At 35.8% G+C, this 11,463-nt stretch overlaps 1 protein-coding gene across 3 annotated transcripts; it reads left to right on the plus strand.

The window, feature by feature from the left end:
* The first annotated feature begins 2,927 nt into the window (after positions 1–2,927).
* Positions 2,928–10,155, plus strand: LOC110886301 (DUF21 domain-containing protein At4g14240). 3 transcript variants are annotated; one of them, XM_022134088.2, is made up of 13 exons: positions 2,928–3,460; positions 4,013–4,089; positions 6,511–6,594; positions 6,694–6,807; positions 6,980–7,063; positions 7,181–7,252; positions 7,346–7,413; positions 7,531–7,618; positions 8,414–8,487; positions 8,583–8,910; positions 9,003–9,049; positions 9,574–9,649; positions 9,750–10,155. In XM_022134088.2, exons 1-13 carry the CDS (start codon positions 3,220–3,222, stop codon positions 9,867–9,869), a joined length of 1,473 nt encoding a protein of 490 aa, XP_021989780.1. In that variant the 5' UTR covers positions 2,928–3,219; the 3' UTR covers positions 9,870–10,155. The 3 variants fall into 3 exon arrangements, with proteins under 3 accessions (XP_021989780.1, XP_021989781.1, XP_021989782.1); XM_022134089.2 differs by having other exon boundaries at positions 9,753–10,155; XM_022134090.2 differs by having other exon boundaries at positions 9,756–10,155.
* Positions 10,156–11,463: the final 1,308 nt, after the last annotated feature.

Genomic DNA, 11,463 nt, shown 5'->3' on the forward strand with positions numbered 1-11,463 from the left:
TTTTTCCTCGTCTAGTTTGTATTTTAAAGGTCTTACTTTTAAATTTTTTAATACTTTAGATGTGTTTATAAAATAAATAACAATTTTTATTTATGAAAAAAGTAAAAAAAAATCTTTTAAAATAGTGTTTACAACCCATCTATGTAAGTGAACAATTAAACAATAGATATTAAAATTATTTTATCACACTATAAATTAACCACTTTAAGACTTGGATCGAAGTGAACATTTTTCTAAAGCAAAACAAATGGATAGGGTTGATTCACAAATATTTTTCTCTTCTTTATTTAAAAAAAATATCAAACTAGTTGATTTAAAAAAATATATGCGGATTTTTTTTTAATCAGAAGTAGGTCATTCGAAACCAAAAGTCACGTAAAAGCATAAACTTAATTACGAATAATCATCGGTTTTTAACCATGCATCAGATACCCACTTCATGTCGTTCCAAAATAAAAAAAAAACATTTTAAAATATTAAAAATAATAAATATAAGACATTTAAAATACAAACTAGACGAGGAAAAAAAATAATGTAGACTTTTTTCAAAAATAAAATTCAAAACTTTTTTTATTATCTATACATATAATAAAAGAAACTTGATTGAGGACACATGTCAATCTCTCAATCACTCTTAATTTATGTTTCTCACCTAAAAAAATAAATAAAAAAATAAAAATAAAATAATCTTAATCATCTTATTGTTATTCTATTCCTAAAAATAAGCCATATTTCTAGATATTTAAATAACATAAATTATATGTTGTGTATCGATAATAAATAAATAAAAAAATAATCATAATCATCTTATTGTTATTTTATTCCTAAATTTAAGCCATATTGCTAGATATTTAAACAACATAAATTATAAGTTGTCTATTGATTTAAGTAGAAAAAATCATTAAGGTATGGCTAGAGGGCATAATTAAACATTATTCTTTCCGTTAAAAAATGATATTATTATTAATTAACACTATCGCACAAGACGGTATGACTAGAGGGCATAATTAAATTAAGGTTTTTTACAAGAAATTGTATATATAGTTAGGTTTTTAAATGTTTTTTTGTCATTTTATTAAATATTATATTATAGTCTTGTGTATTATATGGATCCAACAGTTTCAATAATGAAAACGGCTTATTTATATTTTTTTCAAATAACAACAAATAATCATGTTTAAATAGTCCTGGACTGAATTTAATAAAATTAGCTTATATATGAAATAATGGTCATCATTATAAATCTAATATAAAAACGCTTTCGTAAAATCTGTTTTTGGTAAGGTTTAAACAAAAAATAACATTATAAGTTATAAATAAAAATATATTTGAGGTATGGGTTGATTTTGTGAGAAGGTTTAAGAGACCTAATATAACAAAAAAATATTCATTAGTTTAACATATATATTTAAAGGTCGAATATTAAGGTAAAGATTTTAAAATAAGAAATGTTGATAGTAACTAAATGAAATTATTCCCGCTTATTGTTTTTTAGCTATTTATTATTCTTTATTAATATTTACTTTATGAATATTTCATTTATTTACTATTTCTTTATCCAATGTCTCTATTTTTTTCTTATTTAATAATTTAATATTTTGTTAACTTAAACCCGTGTATTACACGGGGTTGTAACCTAGTTGTTTTTATATGAAAAACGTTATTAGTAATTTGTAAAGATGTTCAATAAAAGAAAATATAATCAAAATACTATTTGAGAAAGTGTAAAATTATCTGAAAACCTTTTAAAAAAATATGGTTTTTTTAAATAAACATTAAAAAATACATTTAAAAAAACGTCTATAATATTTTTTTACACTTTTGAATTTGTTTTGTAACAAAAAAGAATACTTTAAAAAAATATGACTTGTTTAGGGGGTAAATATGATAAGTTTAAATGTGATTTTATGGGAAGGGGTATTGAAGGGGTATGGTCCCAGATCTCGCGTCAGCATGGACCGCGAGTGACCATTACCCTTATCAAAACCCCCACTAACTAACAACCTACTTGTGCCCATGCGGGAACGCGTCGACACAAGGGTTGAATCCAATCTATCTAGTAACAAAGGACTTACATGGAACATGAGAACGGTAGAGTGATGCGACACAGCGTCACATCTGGTGTATGAAAACGGAAGCATTCACAGCGATGCGGCATCGCACCGCATCCAGTGAACACTTCTATCAATACAGGAAAGCCTTACCTTAGGCATAGAAGAAGATGAACGTAGCGGTACGGCTGACACCGCACCATACGGACATTTTCGTCACGACAAGGGATGCAGGCAAGACGACGATGCGGCTAGCACCGCATCTCGCGTATTCCTTGATCACAAGTAGGAGACGCGGTAACTTCAGATGTTACCGCACGTAGCGATGCGGCTTGCACCGCATCCTATGTACTCAAGCAAGTGGTACTGACACCACAGTGCAAGTGGCACCAATGGCAGTTACCTGTCAGAGCTACGTAAGCAATGGACTGACGTGGCGTAACCCCCATAACCGACGAGCCTGACACACCTGAAAAGGTGCAGCACGTCGTCAGTCCATCCATCATCATCCTCCTTCACTCCTCGGCTATAAATACCAACCCCAAACCAGGTTTGAGGTATCTTCTCACAACTCTCTCACTACTACTACTATCTTACTTTGCTTCCCAAGCAAACTACTGATTCTCACGCCGGAGAGTGGTAACAAGGAGCACCCCCCACCCCATCCTCCTTGTTACGAGTCACGGCTTGTTTCCTTGTGCAGGAGATCAACCACCGGTGATCCAGCCAGCGATCCTCGAGAGAAAGGGATTAACCCTTCTTTACGAGACCAGTGTGTTAACCCTGCCCGGTTAACCATTGTTTCATCAGGTATAAAAAGTAACAAGTAGGGGTACGTTTAGTAGCCCCGTAAACCCGCACCCTGGTCAGGTTCGAACATAACGATTATAAACGACTCACGAGATGCTCTAAAAGTCACATGTCTCGTGTACACACATATAATATAATTGTACCTCGATGGAACCCTATTTTGTTTTCTTATAGCAGCTTCATCACCGAGTGTCCGATCAGATTCACCAAACATTACTTTTCAATTTAACATAATTAGTCGCCATTGGAATTCAACCTCCATTGGTTGACTCACTTCAAAATTAGGGATTCATAAACAGTTTACGACTTGTAAATCGTGAATTGCGTGAATTGTGGTTGTTGATTCAATCTGTACAGGATGCATGCGATAAACGTCGTCCAGATTATACGAATGGCGACGAGTAGCACCACCGATTCGATGCTCGGAGCTGAAATTGAATTCGGATCGGTGATGTTCTTCATTTACGTCGGAATCTCAGCCTTTCTCGTCATTTTTGCCGGAATTATGTCCGGTCTTACTCTCGGTTTGATGTCTCTAGGGCTCGTTGAGCTCGAGATTCTTCAACGCAGTGGCACACCGACTGAAAAGAAACAAGCAGGTTTGAGATTCTGCAAATAATTGATTCTGTTAGGTTTTTATTATAACTCTATAACCTAATTTTGGTTCAAATTTGGGGATTTTGGAGTCCAATTAGGTTTAGTGAATAGGATTAGAATCTGGATGAGTGGATGGTGTTAAATAGTTATGGTTCTATATGGAAAAGGATATTGTGTAAAGTGTACCTGATTAACTTTTAGGTATTTATTAGGGGGATTTGACTTTTCTAAAGTAGTAGTCTATATTTTGGGGCTGAAAGTTTGATTCTGTTGTTAAAGATTATTCTGTTAAGCTACTTATGGTAATTTGAATGACAGCATTTATTATCTTAGTTTTTCTCAGTTGGAAAGACTAATATTCTGATTAGGATGTATTGTGTCGTTGTTCGTTTATATGGAGCTTGATTTGTCGGTCTTGATGTTGTACCGTTTTTGCTTCAAGATGTTTTTGGGATTTTGTAAAATGTTTTCAGTGTGTAGGACTTATTTTTCTTACACTGGATATTGTGTTTATTGGTTCTGATCTGGATTTTATGCAATGTTATGGTCTTCAGCTGTCATATTTCCAGTGGTTCAGAAACAGCATCAGCTTCTTGTAACATTGCTTCTGTGCAATGCAGGTGCCATGGAGGTAATATATTGGAACTTAACAGTTATTATTACTTGTAAATTATAACCATAGAGCTGCAGTCACGCAGATCATGAACTTGCAACGAAGATTCTTTTGATTGTATTTTTATAATCTTGAGAGGTTTTACATAAGCTCATTGTTACATCGCACTTATAAAAATCATTTGACAGAACTCCACAGTCCACACACATAGCTTTAAACAAACACAAACAAACGTACCCGGTAAAATCACACTCATTGCCAAAGCTACGCGTAGGTGTTAGGTCTGGGACTGATGCAACACACGGACAATAAACGTAAAGAAAGCGGAACACAAGAATTAACGTGGTTTGGTCGATGTGACCTATGTTCACAGGCTGCAACCAGTACTCTTCTTTTAGGTGTTCAAGAAATTACAAAGGCCCTACACATCTATATATATACTAAATAGATTAGGGTCTACAATGTTGGGGACTCGAGCCCTCAACCTCAAATAGCGGTCAAGTGCCGATATTTGAGATATAGGTTATCGTGGTGGGATATACTGATATAGGTAATTTTATATCATGCAAAAATTATATATGCATATATAAAACGTAAAACATATATAATATTAATAGTAATGTCAAACTCAAAACTCAAAAGTGCCAATATTTGAAACATGATTTAATTGTAAGCCATGGAATCTTTCTCCGAGTCCACATCAACCAAGGCATCCAAAATAACGGTCAATATTGGTCAATAGCGCCGTTAATAGCGGTTCTGCTATTTTGGACCGTTATTTGACACCGCTATTTTGTAAGAGCCAATAACCAACTATCCCTGCACTATTGATTGCTTAGGCTAGAAGCCCTTTGGTAACTGATGCAGTTTCGGAAGCAATCAAATGGCTAGATAACTCGATGATTAAATCAAAAGCTTCAAGAACCGAATGGTTCAAAGAAACCTCAAAGGTTTTCTTAATGATAATCAAAACTCAAAAATTAACAATAAAACCCTAAGGTGCTGTTTGTTTTTTCAGAGGTAAAACGTCTGCAGTCTGCGGACCACATCTGCAGACCTCTGTAGCAGAAGAGGTGGACCAAACATCTGCAGTTTGCAAGAAGAAGACTGTTTGTTTTCTCAGAAGTGTTTCATAACAAACATCACCATAAGCAAAACCGATAACAATCAAATTGGCACAAAAATTCGTTCCCACATTTGTAAAACTATAACTAAACAAAGCATTTAAGAACTAACCTGGATTCAAACTCTCTGATATCAACAAGTTGTTTCCCAAAATTATCTACCCATTGCACTTTCTTTCTGTCGACAGGAGAACCCGATCCCGAATTCGATTGTGATTGCGAATTGCACTTATTCTTCATACAACTCCTAAGAACACAAATCTCAATCTCTGATTCCTGCTTTCCATCTTCTAAAACCTCTTTTTCAGTGGCTTTAACAATCTCATGATTCTCATCAACATGATTGTGATCCGATTGATGATCAGTTACAACAACTGATGTTTGAGGGGCATGATGGGAATTTTCTAATTTCAAAGTGTTAGAATTGTAAAGATGAGAAGCAGTTGATGGTTTGCAGAAACATATGAATGAAGGACAGTGGATCTTGCAGAACAAAACCCTCATGAAAATACCCTTCATCAACTAATCAATCATTTGAAAAATACCCATCAAGCAACAAACTTTACCAATCATGAAAAGGTGAAATCTGTGAGTGACAGACGAACGACGGCGGTTGGGGGCTCAATCGGAGGTGGTTGTTATGTGGGGTGGACGCAGCAGGTGGTTGTCGGCGGCTCAATCGGAGGTGGGGGAGGTGACGGAGATGTGGTGGTGGCGGAGGGGAGATGTGGTGTTGGCTGGGAGGAGCTAGGGTTTGTTGTGTTTTGAAAGAGCAGAGGAGAAGAGGAGGAGACGAGCTTTGAAGAGGGGAGTCCAGGTCTGCTTGGAGAAGAGGTCTAGAAGACCTTTTTTAATGAAATCACTTCCAAAAAAGAAACACCTGCAGACTCAAACGTCTGCGCGTGGTCTGCGTGGGGCAGACATAAGAGGTCCAGAAGTGCTTTTCACAAAAAACAAACACCCCCTAAGTCCCACTATACACATGGGAGTCATGAATTTAAATAGGAAACCAAATAAAATAAAATAGGAAATTCAAATTTAAAATAAATATTAGATAACTGCATCAGTAACAGTGCTTGGCTGATCAAAGTATAAAATTGACTCGACGTCCTTTCTTAGAACAGGTAGTTTTCCAAACAGTGCTTGGTTGGTCAGATACATTTAATGATAAGTACATAGATATAGGACATGAGCCCATAATTCATACCTTCTTTTGAAGTTTCTTATCAACTATTAGTTTATTATGATCTTTTTCACCATATTTTTTTTTCTAACAATTATTATTGTTCATGGTTTATGCTGTTGTAATCTACAGGCCCTGCCAATATACCTGGACAAGATTTTCAATCAAATTGTTGCAATCGTGCTTTCTGTAACTTTTGTCCTTTTTTTTGGAGAGGTATCTTGAAAAATTCAGTTGTCTTCCTTCCCGTTGCATTGTATTGCAGCTTCATGTATATGCGTATCACTGTATAAACCAACTGTTTTTGCAATACAGGTGATTCCACAAGCAGTATGTACCAGATATGGACTTGCTATAGGTTCTAGTTTCATTTGGCTTGTGAAGGTTTTGATGATAATTTGCTATCCAATTGCCTATCCTATAGGCAAGGTAAGTTCTTACTTTTCTCTTCTTTTATTGTGATATTTCGTTGTAATCTGAATAGATAAAGTAATAGTTTCTATTCATATATTGTTTGTCCTTCTATTTCATCATCATTGTGTCATATACTCATATTAATGAAATAATGCAAGCTCATGTTTACGGTATTTTGTGATGTCAGATGCTTGATTTGGTACTAGGACATAATGATGCTTTATTTAGACGAGCTCAGCTGAAAGCCCTTGTTTCTATCCATGGCCAAGAGGTTTATTATTTGTGATTTATTTAATTAATTAGATAGCGTTATATTCCTTTTTGAAAGCACAGTAATGAAATTCCAAAATGTCTTTACTGCAATAAATGACGTTCAATTCCATTACAGGCTGGTAAAGGAGGTGAACTCACTCATGACGAGACAACAATTATCAGTGGAGCACTAGATTTAACTGAAAAGGTATTACATAACATAAATTTGCAATTTGTTCGAGTATTATACTTTGTTATATTATATGAAATTATGGATTATTACTTTGTTTCCTGTTGTCAGACTGCCGAGGAGGCTATGACACCAATCGAGTCAACTTTTTCCTTGGATGTCAATTCGAAGTTAGATTGGTGAGCTTTTACTTCGACATGATGACACTTGCATCTTATTGTTTGGTTCTCTTTTGACAGTTAACAAGCTTACCGCTAAGTGTTCAGGCTTTTTAATCTTGTTTGTTAATATGTCAGGGAAGCAATGGGGAAGATTCTTGCAAGAGGTCATAGTAGAGTTCCTGTATACTCCGGAAACCCACGAAATATTATCGGACTTCTATTGGTAGGTTGTCACTAGATTTGGCATTTTCGACCCATTTTTTGGTAAACGGGTCAACACTAGTTATATTTTTCTTCAAGCGGTAAAAATTTTTTACTAAAAAAAGCTAATATGAACGCGGGCCAAATATGTCAAAAGTCACCCAAAGAGTATACAGAAAGCATAAAACTTCTTAAATCTTATTTAAGAGTAAAATGTCATTTTCGTTGGGGTTTGGCCCGTTTTGCGACTTTCGTCCAAATGTTTGTTTTTCCGCATCTGGATCCAAAAGGTTTGAAATCTTGCCATTTTCATTCGGCTCGTTAACTCCATCCACTTTACTCCGTTAAGTCAGGGGTATTTCTGACTTTGTATACATTTTTTAATTAAAAGTCAACAGAGGTGGATCTTTATTTCTTATAGTGTTTTTTAGTTTAATAAAAAATGTCTAAAAATAAGGAAACACCCCTGACTTAATGGAGAACAGTGGATGGAGTTAACAAGTCGGATGGAAACAGGAAGATTTCAAACCTTTTGGGTCCAGATGTGGTAAAACAAACCTTTGGACTAAAGTCACAAAACCGACCAAACCTCAGGGATGAAATTGGCATTTTACTCCTTATTTTATTCAAAAAAATGTAGTAGTAAAGTTTTGAAAATGATATTTACAAAATAGTTATCTGTAAAATGATTTTAAAAATTGAAAAGGGTTTGCAGATCAGCTGACCCCACTACAAGGTTAGCATTTGACCAGTTATCGAACCTGCCCATTTTTGTGACCTCTAGGTATCTCCTAAGTCTACCTTTGTTGAGCTGTAGGTGAAAAGTCTTCTTACTGTAAGGGCGGAAACCGAGACTCCAGTAAGTGCAGTCTCCATTAGGAGAATTCCAAGGTGTGTAATCAACTAATCACCCCTCTTTAACCCAATATGAATTTTCGTAGCTTTATAAACTTTATTATTATAAATATTATATAATTATTTGTCAGGGTTCCAGCGGACATGCCTTTATACGACATATTAAACGAGTTTCAAAAAGGAAGCAGTCATATGGCAGCTGTAGTCAAAACGAAAGGAAAAGGCAGGAAACCTCCAACACTTGAAGAAGAACCAACTCAAGAAACAATCATCGTTCGATACTCTCAGTCTACAAATCCCCTGGTTTCAAAACAGGGTGAAAAATCAGATAACGTGACGATTGATGTTGAAAAGGTGGGTACACAAACAAATGGAGTGCCTTATTCAGCAGAAGATATCGAAGAAGGTGAAGTTATTGGTATTATCACGTTGGAAGATGTATTCGAGGAACTCCTTCAGGTTTTTATTTACATTCTCTCGTTGCCTCCTTTTCTCTATTTTTGTTGTTTTCATTGATGGGATGACGGTTCACATATGGTTGATCAACGCAGGAGGAGATTGTAGACGAGACTGATGAATTTGTTGATGTGCATAAAAGGTAGTTAAAGTTTTATAAAATATCAAGAGTAAGATGCCATTTTCGTCCCTGAGGTTTGGCCAGTTTTGCGACTTTCGCCCAAAGGTTTGTTTTTCCGCATCTGGATTTAAAAGGTTTGAAATCCTGCCGTTTTCATTTACCTCGTTAACTCTATCCATTTTTCTTTGTTAAGTCAGGGGTTTCTCCGTCTTTCTTTGTTAAATTAAAGGGCATTTCGGTCTTTTCCACTTTATGTACAAGCATTTAGCATATTGGACAAGTATCAAATGACCGAATTGCCCTTTAAGTTAACAAAAAAGATGAAAATACCCCTGACTTAACAGAGAAAAATGGATGGAGTTAACGAGCTTGATGAAAATGGCAAAATTTCAAACCTTTTTGATTCGGATGTGGAAAAACAACCCTTTGGATGAAAGTTGCAAAACTAGCCAAACCTCAGGGACAAAAATGGCATTTTACGCAAGTATTAATATTCGATGCATATTTTTGAAAAATTAAATCCAACCAATGTTTGGTTTCCGCAGGATACGTGTAGCAGCAGCTGCAGCTGCTTCATCTGTCGCTCGTGCTCCCTCAGTTAGGAGATTAACCGCATTGGCTGTAAGTAGTTATCTCTCATATGCATGTTTTAAAATAATTTTTTAACTATCGTGTCATAACGATGCATTTTTTTATCTTTCTTTATATTTGGTGTTAAATGCAGCAGCAGCAGGGAGGTCAATATAAGGGAGGTCAAACACCAAGGAAGTCGGGTGACGAAGATTCTACTTCAAAGTTGAACAGGGCTCTCGCCGAGCCTTTGCTGAAGAAAGAGACGTAAGTTACATATCTGAAGTCGATTTTGTAAGGTGAAGCTTCATGCTGGTCACATACTATAAATAAGAAAGGGATGTGCAGTTAGTTATGGATGCTTCTCAAGTCATATGACACAGACAACATTTATATTAGTCGTTTTTGTTTATTATTAATATTATTTTTGGTATGAAATTGAGGTCACATATTGTAAAGTTAATAATACCTGTAAGAACTTGTGTTTTCTTTGTGCTTGTGCATGTTTATGTTACGCCTACATAAAAAGTTGGTGAATCGGAATTGTGTTGTCGGTTGGTTTTTGGTGCATAGTATTTGTTTATCAATCAAGTAGTGAATGCATTAGAACATAGTTGTCAATAGCGATCGCTACGCTCGCTATAACGAATAGTGTAGCGTATAGGTCTAGGCTCGCTGTTAGGGTTGTAGCGATAGATAGCGATAATAAAATAAAAGCGCTTAGTGGTTAGGGTTTTTATCATTCTGAAAAAAAGATGGGGCTCTCTGCCCCAGTGCTCTCTGAAAAAACGCAACTCTCCGCTCTCTGTCATCTTCCACCACGCAAGTCTCTGCTCTCTCATCTTCCATCACGTAGCTCTCTTCTTCGCGATTTAACTCTTATTCGTCAGGCATGTTCTTCCTCTGTTCCTTTATCTTCTTCAATTTCATCAATTCAAATCATGATGTGGTGTGCTTCTGTTTATATTTGTTCAATTCGTGATGTGGTGTCTTTATCTTCGTGATTTAAATCTGTTCATGTGCTAAACAGAACAGGTTATTCTCAGCAATGTCCTTATCTTCTGTTCCTTTTATGATTTACAAACAGAATGACAAGTAAAAAGGAAGCTGATCCGGGGTGGACATATGGAACTTTGGTAGAAGGAACAGAAAACTTAGTTATGTGTAATTTCTGTATGTTTCAAGTGGCGGGATTACAAGACACAAGCATCACCTTGCTTGGGATTCCCCAAATGTGACGAAATGTACCAAAGTTCCTGCTGATGTGAAAAAAATATTCAAAGAACACTTGAGAAGAAGATACGTGCACGAGAAGAGATGAATAAAATACCACATTTTGACAACGTGGTAGCTTTAGAAGACGATGAATTTCCTACTTTTAATAGTGAAGTTCAATCAAAGGGAAAGAGGTTTGTATCATCTGCTGCTTCAACGGCTAGTGAAGCTAATAAAAAAAGCAAAAGGCCTGTTATATTTAGTGTTCAAGCCATCTGGTACATCAGGGAAGAAAGGGGGGAACTTAGTTGGAAGTGTAGAATACAAAGACGTCCAAAAGAAGCTAAGACTTGATGCGGTGCAAAAATTTGCCCGTTGGATGTATGATGCAGGTCTTCCTCTCAATGCGGTGAGGTATGATAGTTTGGGGCCCGCAATTGAAGCGATTGGTAGATATGGTTACAGTATGAAACCCCTTGGCTATCATGAGGTACGTGTTCCAATGTTGAAACTACAGTTGAAACATAACAAAAAAATTTTTGCAAGATAATGAGGTTGAGAAGTCAACCTATGGGTGTTCTTTGATGGCTGATGGATGGAGAGACCGGAAAGGAAGAGCTTTAATAATTGTTAATACTCCTCGAGGAAGT

This window comes from Helianthus annuus, chromosome 10 (genome assembly GCF_002127325.2).
Source record: "Helianthus annuus cultivar XRQ/B chromosome 10, HanXRQr2.0-SUNRISE, whole genome shotgun sequence".
In the NCBI taxonomy this organism is placed as follows: Eukaryota; Viridiplantae; Streptophyta; class Magnoliopsida; order Asterales; family Asteraceae; genus Helianthus; species Helianthus annuus.

Coding starts and splice junctions, on each gene's coding strand:
- LOC110886301 (XM_022134088.2), top strand. CDS start 3,220: ATGCATGCGATAAACGTCGTCCAGATTATACGAATGGCGACGAGTAGC. Junction 7,414..7,530: donor GTCAATTCGAAGTTAGATTG/GTGAGCTTTTAC, acceptor TTAATATGTCAG/GGAAGCAATGGGGAAGATTC. Junction 9,050..9,573: donor TTTGTTGATGTGCATAAAAG/GTAGTTAAAGTT, acceptor TGGTTTCCGCAG/GATACGTGTAGCAGCAGCTG.